The sequence below is a fragment of the Ailuropoda melanoleuca genome, chromosome 15 (assembly GCF_002007445.2).
Source record: "Ailuropoda melanoleuca isolate Jingjing chromosome 15, ASM200744v2, whole genome shotgun sequence".
Lineage (NCBI taxonomy): Eukaryota > Metazoa > Chordata > Mammalia > Carnivora > Ursidae > Ailuropoda > Ailuropoda melanoleuca.
In genome coordinates this window covers 85,304,226-85,321,113 of record NC_048232.1, presented here as the reverse complement: position 1 = coordinate 85,321,113, position 16,888 = coordinate 85,304,226, and the positions used below count along the sequence as shown (strand labels likewise).

The 16,888-nt window shown below is 55.8% G+C and overlaps 1 protein-coding gene across 6 annotated transcripts in view; it reads left to right on the top strand.

Moving 5' to 3' along the window:
- Positions 1-16,614, top strand: part of TTLL1 (tubulin tyrosine ligase like 1) — a 28,579-nt gene extending 11,965 nt beyond the window's left edge. For all 6 annotated transcript variants that reach the window (XM_034643433.1, XM_034643432.1, XM_034643435.1 and 3 more), the window contains 8 exons: positions 1,657-1,865; positions 2,531-2,711; positions 3,679-3,813; positions 4,429-4,537; positions 8,465-8,608; positions 10,439-10,525; positions 12,669-12,832; positions 16,351-16,614. In XM_034643433.1, the coding sequence (XP_034499324.1) occupies positions 1,657-1,865; positions 2,531-2,711; positions 3,679-3,813; positions 4,429-4,537; positions 8,465-8,608; positions 10,439-10,525; positions 12,669-12,832; positions 16,351-16,480 (1,159 nt within the window). In that variant the 3' untranslated portion in view covers positions 16,481-16,614. The remainder of the gene's footprint in view (positions 1-1,656; positions 1,866-2,530; positions 2,712-3,678; positions 3,814-4,428; positions 4,538-8,464; positions 8,609-10,438; positions 10,526-12,668; positions 12,833-16,350) is intronic.
- Positions 16,615-16,888: the final 274 nt, after the last annotated feature.

Here is a 16,888-nt window from a genome sequence, read left to right as displayed (position 1 = left end):
AGAACATATCTTGTCCCATGGCCTGAGGATGGTCAGGAACGCCCTCATTATTTTGAAAATCGATAAATAAAGGGAAAGAATCAAGCATTTCATTAGTCTTTCCTATATGAACTATGTTTTGGGTATCCAAACCGTCGATGATTTCTTGTAGAAATCTTCCTGCTAATACACGAAGGAGAAATGAAAGTGTAGAAATACACTCATTTTGCCTCCCTTAGTGTTGTAAGGGTCTGGCCCTGCCTGGTACGGGAGCCATTAACCACAGGGCTGATGGGCCCTTACATGTGGCTGGTCCAAATGCAGATGTGCCCCCCTGCAGCTCCTCCGGCCTTGCAGTCTGACTCCTGATTTACTGGCAGCATGTGTTGGGGGGAGGGGGCACCAGTGCGGCCATGCTAAGTAAGGAACGTGGGAGGACCCCTGGAGGACCCCTGGAGGATGGGTGACCCAGGGTCTTCGACAAATAAATAGCATAGAAAAAAAGGAGGGAGAATACAGACTGAAAGAGCCGGGGGAGAGAGAAACTCATCAGAAGGCCTGGCCCTCCTTTGCACAAGCTGTGAAAAATACTTATCAGACACCTTGGGAAATGTGAGCACAGATTAATATTTGATGATACTCAGAAATGACTACTTTTTTTTTTTTAGTTGTGATAACAGTATGAAGTAGGATATATACTATAAGAAAGAGTTCTTAGCGATTAGAGATTCCGGCAGGAATGTTTTGGGTGGGACGCTGAATCTGGAAATCACTCCCAAATAAGCCGGTGCCGTGGGGCGTGGGTGGGGTGCGATCAAAACAAGTCTGGCCGTGGGCCACAGCCGCGGACGCCAGTAATGGGGCTCTCGTGCACTTTTCTCTTTGCTATTGCGCGTGGTCAAACTCTTCAATAATAAGTTTTAAAACTCCCATTATTCTAATGATCATAGAATCGAAAGAAACCCTTTGGGTGCTCGAGGCCCTCTGTAGGTTGGTGCCCGGGGTGGATGGGGTGGATCGGGGCCAGGAGCGAGAAGCCACAGACAGCCCGCCTCGCCTGTGGCCGTGGCTCCCTAGCGAGGGCCGGTCCTGTCCTTCCTGCTCCCTCCCTGCTTCTCTGTGGGGTTAGGAGGGCTGAGGGGATGGCAGAGAGACTGCTTTCTTAGTGGATTAGAAGGGATGCCTTTCTCTTTCACCCCTCCTCATTTCTCTCGAGTGCTGGCCCCTCCGAGGTCTCTGCGAGAATATTGAGTATTGACCCAGGGCCCTCATATCACCCTGTGATTCTGATTTAAAGCCGTCCCTGTCCTTCTTGACGTTGGGTGAGAATAAATGATTTTCCAGATTTCAGAGTCTGGAGGACGCTCTGTCATTGGCTTGTTACCCACAGTCAGTGGTACCCTTGATCGATAAGCATTCTGGAGCATCTGCTCTGTGCTGGGGAGTGAAACCATCCACTGTAGAGACTCGGAGCAGCCCCCGCTTCCAACAGTTCCAGGCCCAGCCACTTGCTGGACACCGCCCTGTGCCACACGGGGCCGGGTGTCGCCTGGCCCGGGTGCTAGGGGTGGGGGGAACGGGTAAGCCCCTCCAGTCACCAGCTTTCACAAGAACTGCCACCACGTGGACCTGCTCTGAGCTTTTGCCCTGCATGCCCGTGCTGTGCTTCCCTTTTAGGATGAGTGTGCAAACCATCCGAAACGTTTTTAGTGTCGAGACTGGCTATCGGCTCTCAGACGATCAAATAGTGAACCATTTTCCGAACCACTACGAACTGACCCGGAAGGACCTGATGGTGAAGAATATTAAAAGATACAGGAAGGAGCTGGAGAAGGAAGGGAGTCCTCTGGCAGAAAAAGACGAAAATGGGAAATACCTCTATCTGGGTTTGTGCCTTTCTTGCTGGCCCCATGTTTCAAACAAATCCCTGAGTTCCCTAGTGATGCCAGGTACCGAGATGGTGACATGCTTGTACCGGCTGGGCTGGGCACCTCTTTCATTCCACGAGTCTCCAGAATGGCAGGGCGGGGGCTCACGTTTGGATCTGAGTTTCTAGGAGCGCCTTGGGAACGTGGTGCACGTGAGGGAGAGCGCGTCCTCAGTGCCCAGATGGAGGGAAGCTTGTCTTACGCTGCAGACTGCATTTTGTCATGCAGGCTCATTACTGCATCTGATGGTTCCCAGGAAGTGTGTCCCGGTTCCGGTCTGGTGGTAAAAGCTGGACTGTTGGATAGTTTCAGAATCCCTCTGGGAAAATTAGATAACCAGTCTCTCGGGGCCTCAGTTTCCTCATCTGGTAAATGGGAATAATAGGACCTAGCCCACAGGGTGCTCTGTGGATTAAATGTTTGCGAAGTGCTTAACACACAGGTGATAAGGTTATTGTACAGGAATTGAATGGCAGAGGGTCTTGTCCTTTCGATGCTGGCTTGGGGAGGGGGACGGGGGGGCACCATGAAGCAGACGCAGAAAAGACAGTGGCTGTGTTTTCCTGCCTGTGGCCACCTTGGGCTGGCTCACCCACTGCTGTCCCCTCTGTTTCCCCTTTCAGACTTTGTTCCAGTCACCTACATGCTGCCCGCCGACTACAACCTGTTCGTGGAGGAGTTCAGGAAAAGCCCCTCCAGCACCTGGATCATGAAACCTTGCGGCAAAGCCCAGGGGAAGGGCATCTTTCTGATCAACAAGCTCTCGCAGATCAAAAAGTGGTCCCGGGACAGCAAAACGTCTTCGTGAGTGCAGGGCCCACCCATCCCGGGGGCTTCCGAGTTAGGAGTTCCGGGCCACCTGTCAGTCTTGCCTGGGGGCTGGGGACCCTCGCTTGCTTTTGTAGGCGTATGGCATTTGCCACGTGGCGCCATGGCAGGGGTCTGTGGCTGCAGTCATGTGATTGATCGTAGGATCCCACCTAAGGCCAGTTGCAAAGGGAAGTGGTGTATGAAACAGCATACGGTCACAGGAGCAGGGACCTTGTGAGCCATCTTTGTTCTGGAAGTTTCTGTGAGACCTGCTCAGTCCTGGTATTTCTGAGGCAGCAAAGCATCTGGTTAAGATCTGGGCCCAGGGTATGTGGCTTTGAATCCCTGTCTACACTTACTGTCTGAGTACCTTTTGTTCCTATAGACTCGTACATGCTTCATCCGGGTAAACGGGGGACGCCAATAGCACCACCCTCACGGGGGCAAGACGGGGACGAACAGGTGAATCTGTGTGAGGCACGTGGGAGTGTGTGCCATCAGCAGCAGGGGTGGCGCTAGGTGATGTCAGGTCAGGGGTCTGCCTGGGGTTTGAGGGCTCCTTGGAACTGAGGATACCAGGCCAGGGGGTTTTGTCTGGGGCTCATGCTGCCTCTGAGGGTCCTGAACTGCTCAGAGATGCTGGAATGTGATCCTCTCCTGAGGGGCTGGTGGCTCACTGTCAGGGTTCCCAGGAGTGACAGGGTCACCTTCTCCTCGTGCAAGACATTTACATCTGAGTGCACACTGCTGACCCCAACGTGGGTCAGGCCCAGGGAGCACTTCCCTGGTGGGTTCCAGGGACTGCTGGCACTGTCCTCTGGGGCGAGGGCACAGGCTCGGGGGCCCCTCCACGGATCCACCTGACCCCCGTTTTCTCCCCCACACACCGGCCTCTCACTTCACGAGCGGCAGAGGGCTTCGGTCTTTACCATCTAACTTTGACCTTCTCCGACGTGTTTAGGTTTGTGACTCAGTCTACTAAGGAAGCCTACGTGATCTCTCTCTATATCAACAACCCGCTGCTCATCGGCGGGAGGAAGTTTGACCTGCGCCTGTACGTTCTGGTGTCCACGTACCGCCCGCTGCGCTGTTACATGTAAGAGCCGCTGGGTTTTGTCTCGCGCTTCGACACGCCCGGAATAGGCAGGTCCCCAGAGACAGAAAGCAGATCAGCGTTTGCCCAGCCCTGGCCTGGGGAGTGACTGCTAACGGTCACAGGCTTTCTCTGTGGGGCGACGAATGTGGGAAATCGAGTGGCCGTCGTCGCATGCCTCTGAGGGTGCCAAGAACCTCGGAGCTGTGTGCTGTAAGTGGAGGAGTTCTGTGGCATGTGGATTATATCTTAGTACGACTGTTATAAAAAAAGAATCATAAAAAATAAAAAAGCAGCTCTTTTAGAGGCTTAAAACCCAAAAAGGGGCTCTTTTAAGGGAACAAAGTTTTCATATATATATATATATTTTTTTTTTTTTTTTAAGATTTTATTTATTAGAGAGAGAGAACACGAGCAGGGGGAGCAGCAGGGCAGAGCGAGAAGCATTCTCCCTGCTAAGCAGGAAGCGTGATGTGGGGCTCGATCCCAGGACCCCAGGATCATGACCTGAGCCAAAGGCAGATGGTTCACCGACTGAGGCACCCAGGCGCCCCCAAAGTGTTGTATTTTCTTTCCGCTTCTCCTCAGCGTGTTGAAGTAATCTAACTTCCCTCATAGGTATAAGCTTGGCTTTTGCCGCTTCTGCACCGTGAAGTACACGCCCAGCACCAGTGAGCTGGACAACATGTTCGTTCACCTCACCAACGTCGCCATTCAGAAACATGGGGTAAGCGCGTCCTTTCACTCGAGCTGAAGGAAGTGGACCCATTTGGTGGGTTTCTAGAGGGCAGGCGGCTACCGGAGCGGAATTCCAGACTCCCTGGCCCTCAGGAGGAGCGGGGGCTTTCAGTATCCCGGTGGGGTGGCTCGCAGAGATAGAAAGCCCCGGGGTCAAGCCCTGCCTTTCTGTTTCCGTGACCTTGGGCGAGTTAAGTTGACTCTCCAGCCTAGCGTGGCTTTCTCATTTGTAAAAGGAGATAATGTCACTCCCTCGTGGGAGTGGTGGGAGGACACATGAGAGGACTCGTCCTCGGCCCTTCATTCAGCGAGGACTCACTGAGTACCTGAGCTGATCCCATGCTGAGTGCCGGGGCGACACCGATGGGCAGAAACTAGCTCGGTCCCTCCTCAGGGAGCTAGGCCTGTGGGGGGAGATAGGCGTCGAGGAATGTGTAATCACAAACTGAGGCGCATGCTCTGAGGCTAGGGAGCGCGCATCTAGAAGAGCATGGGGTGACGGGGCTCCCAGTCCCAGGGGCCGGAGAGGCCTTCGGTGCGAAGTGGAGTGGCGCTTGAGCAGAGGCCTGCAGTGTGAGCGGGCGTTACCCAGGCCGGGAAAGAGCGTTCAGGCAGAGGGTACAGCGTGTGCTGGGGCCACCCGGCAGGAAGGAGCACTGCGGGGGCTGTGAGCAGGCCAGGGCAGCTGGAACCCCCAGAGCAAGGGCGGCAGAGTGAGGGGTACCTGGTGAGGCCAGCAAGGGCCAGGACGCAGGACATCGTAGGTTCTGTGTGGCCTTTAGGGTTTTACTCTGGTCCTTAAAAAATGTTCAGAATGTCTCATGTCTTGAGAGATTCTTCTGTTTGGGTCTTGCTTGATTGGAAGCCTTGAGTACCTTGGTCCTTTTTTTTAATGCAATTTGAGTGGAAAGAGGGTAAGTGTTGATAGAAAACAAGCTTTTTTTGAGCTAACCTACTGAAGGGTTTGGTCAGACCAGCCTGGGCTCCATCCCCTGTCCATCCCTTACCCTCTGTGTGACTTGGGCAAGTCACCCCGGCCTCCCTGGGCCGCCTCATCTGCAAACGGGAGCCCTGGTGTTACCCTGCTGGTCACCATTTACTGAGGGCCTTGACAGTCTTCTGTGTGAGGCCGACCCTGATTCACTGCCCAGTAGCTTCCCCTGAGAGCAGACTGGCGAGCCTCACTGTTACACGTTCAAGGTTAGAGGAGCAAGGATGGCTTGGTCAGAAGCTTATTCATAAGAATTAGGAAAATGAGCTGTCACGGGACGCAGCACAAAACTTATCAGCCATTTGGAGAAAGCTGAGCAATGACGTCAGGCCCTTTGTCACCAAGTAGCACAATTAGTGAGGTCTGGGTGTGGGCTGGGAGACAACAGTGCCGACCTGAGTCCACTTGGTGTCCTTGAGGACAGTGCGGAGCATGTTGGCCTGCCAAGCCACCAGCTGGGAGGGGGGAGGGCTGGGGGCCACACTGAAATTGGGAGGGCTCCATTCGATGTGCTCTCTCAGGACACCAGTCAGCTGAGTCACTATTTCATCAATAAGAAACAGAAACCATTTTTTTTTAAATGCATGGAAGGAACAAGCAGAAGGCAGGACTTTCAGCTTGGCATTTCTGCAATGCACCAGAAGGCTGTGTGTTTTCTCTGTGTTCTATTTGTAAATGCTTTGCTTGTTAACGTGAGAAAGTGCTTACTCTGAGAAATCCAAGTTTCAGTCCCGAGTAGAAGCCTCACATGGCTCAGTTAGACTTCCCTGAAGGACAGATATTGTACTGGACACTGAAACGTTAAAGCTGTCTGTCGGATGCGTCCACCGAGTGTCCCTGGGCCCAGAGCACAGCCCAGTGCCTAGGTCAGAGACCGCAAAGGGGCCTCCCCGCCCTCAGGAAGCTCAGGGACCAGCTGGGGAAGCAGATCGCAAAGGACTGATGATGATGAGGGAGGCGTTGGGGGTGCAGTGGGGGTGCAGGCGTGTGGGTGGGAGCCCACCAGGAGGCAGAGGGATCCAGCAGGCAGAGAAGGGAATGGAAAGAGCAGGGGTGCCTCTTAACGTTGGCAGTGTTTGCAAATTGATTGATGAAGTATTCTGAAATAAATCTGATATAATAATGTTCCTACAGTCCAAAAAGCGGGAGACGTTTCCTGCTTTTTTTTTTTTAGATTACTTTTTTATTTATTTGACAGAGAGAGCGACAGCCAGCGAGAGAGGGAACACAGGCAGGGGGAGTGGGAGAAGAAGAAGCAGGCTCATAGTGGAGGAGCCCGATGTGGGACTCGATCCCGGAACGCCGGGAGCACGCCCTGAGCCGAAGGCAGACGCTTAACGACTGCGCTACCCAGGCACCCCTTAAGTGAACTTTTCTTGATAGTGAAGAGACTCTAACAGGAAAAAGAGCTATTGGGGCGCCTGGGTGGCTCAGCGGTTAAGCGTCTCCCTTCGGCTCAGGGCGTGATCCTGGCGTTCTGGGATCGAGCCCCACATCAGGCTCCTCTGCTGAGAGCCTGCTTCTCCCTCTCCCACTCCCTGCTTGTGTTCCTTCTCTCGCTGGCTGTCTCTCTCTGCCAAATAAAATCTTTAAAAAAAAAAAAAAAAAAGGAAAAAGAGCTATTGCTGGGCAGCAGTGTGGTTTCCCTGTAACTTCTCTGGGTCCCTGTTTTTAGGGGTACAAATGCTGAGTTACTGAGAGTGCATTTGAGGTGAACACACTTGGGTACCTCGTCTGGTAAGGTATCTTAATGAACCGATGTATAAATTCATCTTTAACCTCGAAAGGTATTTTTTAAAATTGGGGTTAATTAAAGTGTTGTTAATTTTTTGTTAATATGAAAACAAAGTCTATTTTGAGTTGGTGGTATTTGTCCTTTCTTAGGCTGGTTTGGTTTTAGTTCCCACTTTTTTTTTTTAAGATTTTTAAATATATTTATCTGACAGAGAGAGAGAGAGCACGCACGCGTGCGCAGAAGCAGGGGGAGTGGCAGGCAGAGGGAGAGGGAGACACAGATTCCCCACTGAGCAGGGAACGTGATGCAGGGCTCGATCCCAGGACCACGGGATCATGACCTGAGCCGAAGGCAGACGCTTCACCGAATGAGCCACCCAGGCGCCCCTTGGTCCCACTTCTCCTCTTTATACTTAGGGAAACGAAGCCTGGTCTCAAACTTCTGATGTACTTTAGCATTTTCCAGCTTTTTGCTTCCAAAAGAAAGCATTGGGTAGAGAGTCCATGTTTAGGGTCCAAGGAATAGAAAGAGCCGTGGATGAGGGTGAGAAAGCCGGGCTCGGGGGCCAGCTCCCTCTCGGCCTGGCTGGAAGCTCAGGCGGGTCACGTAACCCCTCTGAGCCCAAGGTTCTTGCCCCCGATGGGACGTTGTGAGGAGTTACGTGTGTGGTCTTGGGCCACGGTGCCCAGTACTGGCGTGTGGCTTCTCTGCAAGCAGACTCCTAGGCAGAGGGAGCACGCAGGGGGTCTCCTGGGGCAACAGGGGGGGCGCGTCCAGACAGGGCAGAGGGAGGGTCGAGCTGGGACGCAGCTGCGTCAGGGCGCCTGGAGCTAGGTGATCCGCACAGCCACCCGGGATGGATCCGGGACCGAGGGACCCTGGATCAGCCTGTCACAGGCTGCAGGCTGCCAGGGCGGCCATGACCTTGACTGGGCTGCTCCCGTTAGCCAAGGGCAGCTCCCAGAGAGGGTCTCCTTCAGAAGAGTGTCTTGGGCTTGAAGGGGGGTCTGGGCGGCACCCCACGGCATGCACGGCAGGGGATGAATTACTCATTGTGAGTGTGCTACTAGAGGTGAGTATTTTAAAACATACCCGTCTGGGGGCCCCCAGCACACGTTCTGGGGGGAAGAGCAGGTGCTAGATTCCTCAGGGTGCATTGCCCAGGGCCCCGTGCCCTTTCCCATCGCCAGGAGGACTACAACCACATCCACGGGGGCAAGTGGACCGTGAGCAACCTGCGGCTCTACCTGGAGAGCACCCGAGGCAAGGAGGTGACCGGCAAGCTGTTCGACGAGATCCACTGGATCATTGTGCAGTCGCTGAAGGCTGTGGCGGTGAGCGCTGGCACCAGGGGGCTGGGCCTGTGCGCACAGAGCCGCTGGGCCTGGGCGGTGGGGGTGCTTGTTCTGTGCCCAGTACTTGTCTTTACGGGCTCACCTCCCTCACGTCCATGAGTCTGCCGGAGGCCGGGGCAGTTTCGGGGAGGCAGCGGGGCCGGCTTCCGGCTCAGTGCTGCCCGGGGCACGCCAGGTGCTGGGCCTCCTGCGGCAGCCACTGGCCCGGACGAGTCCTGCTGGGGTCCCCGGCAGCTCTTCTGTGCCACTGGGGGGAGGAGGCGTACTTCGGCGTGGGATGACGGTCAGAGGTGGCCTCGCGGTGGCCGCCTCGTGTTTAGGCCTCCCGCTCTGTGACGTCATGGACATCTGGACACTCACCCCTCCATTTGTTGCCTCCAGTCTGCTCTTTGTTGGCTGGTTTGCAGTTTGTGTTTGTGTTTTGTTTTACTGTCCCAAAGCAGGTGGGCATCTGTTTTTGAGGCAAAGGAAAGAAAGAAACATCAGGCTGCCAGCATGTGGGCTGCTGTGTTCAGAGCTTCGCACATGGGCTCCCAGATGCTTGTCACCCCGTGACTCATAAGCAAAATGGAGGCTCAGCCCTGGAGCGAGGAGGTGCAGGGACAGGTCTGCCGAGGGGCCCAGGCCTGCCGAGGGGGCTCCCCGCGGACTGGCCCACTGGCTGTGGGACCTGAGGGGGCTCGGCCTGGTCTGGGAGTAGGCAGCAAGTCCCGTGGAGAGCGTATGCCCAGCCTCTCGGAGCCTCGGAGGCCTTCTCTGTGAAATCGGGTGATAGTGGCGGGGGAGTTGGAGAGTTGGCAACTTCCGGTCCTGCAGAGGCTGCTGGGACAGTGGTGTGGGCAGTGGCTGGGGGAAGGACCCCGGGCTCTCCAGGGATGTGCAGTTCCACTGACTCCCCTGGAAAAACAGCCCCTAATTCTCCGCTGCCCCCCTTGCCCACCCCCCACCCCAGCAGCCTGGTTTTCCTCCAGCGGGTAAGGCTGGATTGGCCTGTCTCCCCTTAGGAGTTTCAGGTCAAGTCCAGTGTTTGAAGTGGAGTCCACACACCCTCTAATGTGTAAAAAGGCCTCACTGTTGTGTCTGTGTGCCTCACTCACTGTGGGGCACACAAGGGGCCCTGCGGTGCATGTGATGTGGCTGCTTGCTGGGCCTTCCCACAGGTTTTGATCCAGGCAGCCTGGGCAGGGCCTGGGAATCTGCATTGTGAGTGGCTAGCAGGGTTTTTTAATGTACCTGGAGAACAGTTTATGAAGTGGGTTTGAACATTAAAAAGAAAATCCAAAAATTGTCAGGAAATGGATTGACTCTTGTCACAGAGAATGGAGGTTCATGACCTGGCAGCCCACATCCTTAAGAGCCTGAGAAGGGCCTGAGAAGGGCCTAGCTGCCTGGTGGTTGACGTCTTTGTGTGATGAGAGGCTGCACAGGCCTTAACTCTGTGTACCGACCGTGGAGCTGGACTTCTGTCCGCTCCAAGGACAATCCCAGTGGGCAGAGATGCTGCCGATCTGATCAGGCCTCTGATGAGTGAGGCCTGGAGATCCCTGTGGTCACTTTGTGACGTCCCCTCGGAGGCTGAGGGAAGTTTCCATGTCTGAGCCGAGGAGGGGGAAGAACCGGGAGGGATGGAGGGAAGCACTGGGGGTGGAGGTGGGCGCCCTGGTCTTGGCAGTGAGAACCTCGCACGCCAGCACCCAGCACCGCCAGGAGGTCCCGCCTCCTGACTGCCTGTGCCTCAGAGGGGGTGGTGTCAGCCGGGCCTTGGTGTCAGCCGGGCCTTGGTGCAAGCCGCCCCTTACTCTCTTGCAGCCGGTGATGAACAACGACAAACACTGCTTCGAGTGCTATGGGTACGACATCATCATCGACGACAAGCTGAAGCCCTGGCTGATTGAGGTAACCGCCCGTGGGGCTGCTCGTCCGCCCGGCTGCCTCTGCCCTGCGTCAGGCTCGGCCCGGCGGCAGGATGGGGCAGGGGCAGCTTTGTAATGTAACAGGGACCGATGGTCTGGGGCGACAGGCTCGCTGGTGAACAGCGAGCACACTCCCGATCTCTCACCTCTGAGCCCAACCCACAGAGCCGGCTTCCCTCGTCCACACGAGCTCGAGCTCGGTGCCCTGGCGCCCCTGGGTGCTTCCAGACACATCGTGCCCCGGAGGCCCTGCCCTGTCCTCACGGGGACATTGTTCCCATTCAGGAAAGGAGCTCCCAGACCCGGATGTCTGTGGGAGGCGGTCGCATATGGTCCAGAGATAAGGGATGTTATCTTCTTCCAACCAAGGCGTAGTTTGGGCGTGGGTTCATGGGCCTGTTTCAAGGCATGGACGGGGTGTAGTGGTGGCTGGCCTGGGTGCACGCACCCTTTCTCTGGTGACAGGTCTGGGTGACGCTTGCCCCAGCCGTGGGCGCTGGCCTATGCGCCTGAGGCCTAGACGTGGAGCCTGCCTTGCTGGGGTTGCCCTGCTTTGCTTTGTGGCCGGAGAGAGGAGCTCGGACCTCAGGGGACACAGGGTAGGACAGGCCACGAGAATGCGGGCCGTCTGTTCCGTGCGTTCGTCTCCCTGCGTGTGCCTCTGAGCACCTGCGGAGGTAGACATTCGAGCCCTTTCGCTCCGTCCCATTTTGAGCCAGGAAAGCTGAGTCTCAAAAGGAAGTTGTGATGAGTGGTCCCTTGTAGGGAAATTCAGTGGGAGTCGTTCTAGGAAGCTTCTGGGAGAGCCAGGTTATCAGAGAGCAAGCTGTTCCAGAACAGATTTTCCAGGTTACTTCTTATACTGCCCAAACTTCGTGTGCGCGCGTGCGGGCACGCGTGGAGATATACGCAGATCTTGCATATATAAAATATTTATGCATTTTCTTTCTCCATTTTAGACGTCCAGGGCACTATCCACTGCATTACAGAGCGTTTTTTTCCATTTTAAACAGAGTAACTTGAATGGAAGTCAAGCTTTCCTTGATAAGCTAGATCTTAATTGTGGATATTACTTTAACATAAAACAGATCTTAATTTCAGTGCATGTGTAATAATCCTGGCATTGTGGTATGCTAGCATAGTGATTCCAAGGGCGCCTGAGGCTCGTACAGTCCCTTTCACTGTTGAACGTTAGGTACCCTGCTAGCGGCACAGACGTGGAGCCTGGCGGTTTGGGAGAAACTAAGCAACTTGCACACTTGCTGCCTCCGCCCTCCCACGGCCTGAGGAAACCGCTAGCCAGGGTCATTGCAACGGTGCTAAAGTCAGAGTCAACAGGTGATGACGGAGGGCCTGCGGGACGCTCCGCACAGTAAATGACTGCGCTTTAACCTGTGGACTTTTGACTGTGCTTAGCTCCTCAGAGGCCTTATGGCCTGGCCGGTCCGTCGGTAGAGCATCCAACTCTCAATCTTGGGGTCATGAGTTCGAGCCCCATGTTGGGTATAGAGATTACTTTAAAGGGGGGGGCATTACTTTTTACTTCAACCCCACGATGCTACTTGGTCAGGGTGATCTGGTTCACTGCTTCTATCAAAGCTTTCAGTACTTGGGACGGAGCTCATTACACAGAGAGACACTGAAGTTATGTTTATGATCCACATTCACTTAACATTTTTTTTCTAAAGATTTTATTTGAGAGAGAGAAAGCACGAGCAGATGGAAGGGCAGAGGGAGAGAGAGAAGCAGGATCCCTGCTGAGCAGGGAGCCCAACGTGGGGCTTGATCCCAGCACCCTGGGATCATGACCTGAGCCAAAGGCAGAGGCTTCACCGACTGAGCCACCCAGGCGCCCCCTCACTTAACATTTTCATTTGTGCGATAAGTCATTTGCAGGTCATAATCCCAACCTGGTTTCAGTATTATTTATATTTCACCCAAGAGCTAACGAAAGCAGATCCTAAAGTGCTTCCCGTACAAAGTGCTTGGGGGTATTAGAGACAAACAGTATGAAGTGACAGTTTGACCTAAAGCGTGCGGTAGCCAGTGGTTTTCCTCAGCAGCGCGTGTTCACAGCACAGGCGTCCGGGATCCAAGTGAAGAATGCGGTTCCTTTCCTCTCGTAGGTGAACGCGTCCCCATCCCTCACCTCCAGCACCGCCAATGACCGAATCCTGAAGTATAACTTGATCAACGACACGCTCAATATTGCCGTGCCTAATGGCGAGATTCCGGACTGTAAATGGAACAAGTCGCCCCCAAAGGAGGTTCTCGGCAATTACGAGATTCTGTGAGTTCGTGTGCAGCCTGGGCGGCCGTCTTTGTGTGTTTCCGATGGAGGGGCGCCAGGGCCCAACTTAGATTTTCTGCGTGTGTGTGGGCTTGCTTTGTTTGGGCCGAGTATCTCATTTATTAATGATGTTATGGGATAGATCATGTTGCAGCAGAAAAACGGGTCTTAAACTAGGCCTTTGTCTGGGTCTTTCGTTTGATCCATACTGATGAAGTGTTGGCTGCCGGCTGGGCACCATGTGAGCCGCTGGGGCAGGTGGGGGCAGGTGGGAGCAGGGGAGCTCCATGGCATACCTTCTCCCTGGCCGCCGTGGAGCAGGGAGGCCCGGCTCACGCCCTGGCTCCACCGCTTGGAGCTGTGGCGCGTTGACGACTTTTCTGCAACTCTTTGAGCCTCGGTGTGTCCACCTTGAGTGGAGCTAATGCAGGCGATCTTACGGAGTTAGGAAGACGAGAACGCTCATCATGGTCGCTGACAGCTGGGGGCTGCCCATGTGCCCGAAACTTTGCTGAGCGCTTCATTTCCCCAGCGACCCCCTGAGGTCATTACTGTCATTAGCCGCATCTCACACATGCGGAAACAAGGTTTAGAGGTACTGTGGCCTATTGGCGGAGACAGGAAGTGGGAGCTGCGTGAGAGCCTGTCAAGGGGGCAGTGGTTGAGCGACGTACCATTGGTTCATACCATGGAATAGTAGGTGGCCATTGAAAACATGGCCCAGGAGCTCTGGCGGGGCCTGGGAGGCTGAGGGAGGAAAGCACGTTGCAGAAAAGGGCATGTGAGGGACGCATGTTAGCTTGTCTGCGTGGATGCGACTACAGTGGGTGGCAAGGTGTGGAAGGGGAGCTGGAGAAAAGAGGAAAATAGTGCCCCACACAGGAAGGGGTGTACATGTTAGGGTCACATTAGTCCTTCTGTAAAAGTAAAAATGCAAGTTTAACGTTTTAAGAAAACAAGGGAAGAGATTTGTGGTGAACGTCACATGCTGCACACAGATCCCAGGCCGACGGCCGGTCGACGTTGCTGGCGTGGGCACTCGGCCTCCAGAGCCCATGGCTGACCACCTCGCCGTGTCTGCCGTGCGTGGCGTTGATGTGTTTGCAGCTCCGGGGAGGGTGGAGGGTCAACTCAGAAGGGAAGTGTGGGGGCCTCCAGGGGTGGTGGTGGGGGCTGCAAGTGTGACCACTCAGCGTGGTGGGTGGTTTCCTCCAGCCACGGTCAGTGGTCAAGTGGGCTCAGTGCAGGGTAAGCAGAAGGCGGGAAGTGACCAGCGCTGGGGGCTTGTCGGGCACGGAGGAGGGTGAGAGAGGAGGACAGTGTGAGGGGTGGGAGGGGATTGGAGGCCCTGGTGGTTGCGGGTTGTTGGGGTTGGGACACCAGGGAAGCGAGCTGGGAAAGAAGACGCAGAGGTCAGAGGGAGTGTCTGCAATCTGGGTTTTGCAGGGATCGTGGTTACTTAATGACAAGGTCTGGGGCTGTGGGAACGGGCCTCAGCTGGGGCAGAGGACGAGGTCGGGGGGGGGGGCACGGGTCAGGGAGTTGGGGTCTCCTGTCTGGTCATTGCAGTGGCCAGCACTTGGGAGCCGGGGGCCTGCATCCTAAGGAATTAGGGGCAGTGCCCTGGAGGGTTACAGGTAACCAGCCAAGGAGGGTGGTGGATTCTGCTGACCTGGGAAGGAGGTTTTGAAGAGGGGGGCTCCCTCCAGGCCCAGGGGCATGATGGGTGGGAGAGAAAGCACCCCCACCGGCGGGGCTGCAGGGAAGAGCCGGGTTTTAGCGCAGGAAGGTGCCGGGGACGTTCCAGGATGAGGTGGAGCCTGGGGCTTTGCTGGTGACGGGCGAGTTCTGAGTGCACGCGGAAGAGCTTGGGGGTGGTCAGACTGGGGCGTGTCAGAGCCTCTGGGGGTGGCGGCGTGAGAGGTGCAGGGTGACGTGCAGAAGACGGGGGGCTGAGCCCTGACAGCCTGCGAGACAGAGCGGGGCCGAGCATGTTGAGCAGTCTTGCCTCCTGCCCAGAGCGTGAGGGACTCAGTGGCTCTGTCTTCATCCCACCGCTGGGGTGGTGGCAGGCTGGGCTGGTGGGAGCCCCTGGGGCCCTTGAGGGAGGGCAGCAGACGCTCCACTTCCGGTGAAAGACACAGAGGTCAGAGCCTCACTGCTGTTAGTTGACCAGCTGAAAAGGTGACCCCCCACCGCCACCCACTCAGCCGCCCTCTCTGCACTCCTGTGAGGAAGGAAAGCTCCAGCATAGAGCTGATCATTCCAGGCGCTTCCATTCAGGCCTCCTCCCCCGCGTTTCAGATGCCCTCAGGGTCAGCAGTCCCATAGTTGGCTCATAGACGTGGCCTCGTGCAGCAGTAGCCGGCTGTGTGGGGGCGGGGGGAGGGCGCTGACTTGCCCCGGTGTCAGGTGCTCTGCCCGGAGTGCTCACAGCGGGCTGCAGTGTGCCCGCAGCAAGAGGGGGAGCCGGGCTGCCAGTTAGCTGCCCGAGGTCACACTGAAGGAGGCGCTCTTGTTGCCCTGATCGCCATCCTGGTCTTCGGTTCAGCTCACGCAACGTAACTGAGCATCTCTGTACCTTTTGCATTTGACATGAAGGGCCACTGAGAGGGTCCTCAGTCAGGGCGTGGCCACCACATGACCCGGAGGAAGGAGGTGTCATAGGGAACAGAAATGCTTTTCACACTGCTGATCCACAGGGTAAAGCGGTCCCAATTAGGAATCTGAAGTCTTGGGTTTTCCTTGATCCCACAGACCTTAGGACACTGAGTAAACCTCTCCATCTCAGACAGGAAGTGGGGATCAGTCAGGAGGGTGATGGGAGGTCACTGTGGTGTAGGAGACCCCATTGCCAGAGCCTGCACCTGCCAGGCCCTGCTGGTGGTGCAGGGACATTTCTCCACCCTCACGGACCCCACAAGAGGGGCTCACCGTGGCGAGAGAGGCCAGGGACTACCCAGATGTCCAAATCGGGCAGCAGCGCCTGAGCTTCCCGCTCCGTCCTGCACAGGCGGGCGCATCAGTGTTAGGGGGAGGGGCAGGGTAGGTCTCAGCTGGTGGGGGCTGGATCTGGCCTTCCTTGTGGGGTAAACCGCTCACCCTATCCTGGTCCCCTCCCCCTGGGTGGGTCATTCCCATCCTGTTCCCCATCTGAAATGGGTGATACCTGCCCACAGATGCTGTGTATAAGTGTTTCCAGACGTCCGTTTTCTCCCTCACCTCCCTGGTCTCATTCATGTTTCCTCCGGGGTCACTGGCGACTTCCATCTGGTAGCCTTTATAAAGGGTCAACTTGCAGGAGCCGGGGACAGTTCACAGAAGTACTTTAACAGGGCTGTACCCGTATGCTCTGTGGCCTCAGGCAGGGTTTGGTAGGCTGGAGGCTGGAGGCATGCGGGGGGCAGGGGGGAAACTGCTTCCCTGGGCGACGTGGGATTTGCCACACTGTAGCTCAGTGGCCTTGGCGCTGGTGCCGCTGCTGCCACTGGACCCTGAAGATGTTCCTCTGTTTCTAGCTATGATGAAGAGTTGGCGCAGGGTGACGGGGCTGACCGAGAGCTGAGAAATCGTCAGGGCCAGGCGCTGGGGCCCAAAGGGGGCCGATCGCGAGACTCGGGGAGAACCGTCCTCACAACCTGGAAGTGACCGCCATACGTGTGAAAGACTGAAGCCCGGACCCTGCCACGTACTCACTGCATCTGGGCCTATTTTGAAATTTCCTTTTTCTAGAGCTTTTTTCGCCTTTCCTAAGCCCTGTAAATAAATAAAGGCATTTCTTCGGAAGGTTAAGGAGTCTCTTATGAGGGAAAGATGCCCTGCTTCTCCTTTCCTCTCCCACAGTACTTCTGGAACCAGATGTGTGGGGATTTTCCCCACGCCGAGCCATTGTGCACTCCTCTGGCTGGTGCTGGGTGTCCTATGATTTAGCTCAGTTTCGATGCCATCTGCCTGGCGATGGGAGTCTGATCCCACAGGTGGAGGGCCCAGCCCCGCGAGACTGCCCCTCCGCGCCCCCATAACCTCAGAAGCCAATCCAGGTTGTGTCGTGTACTT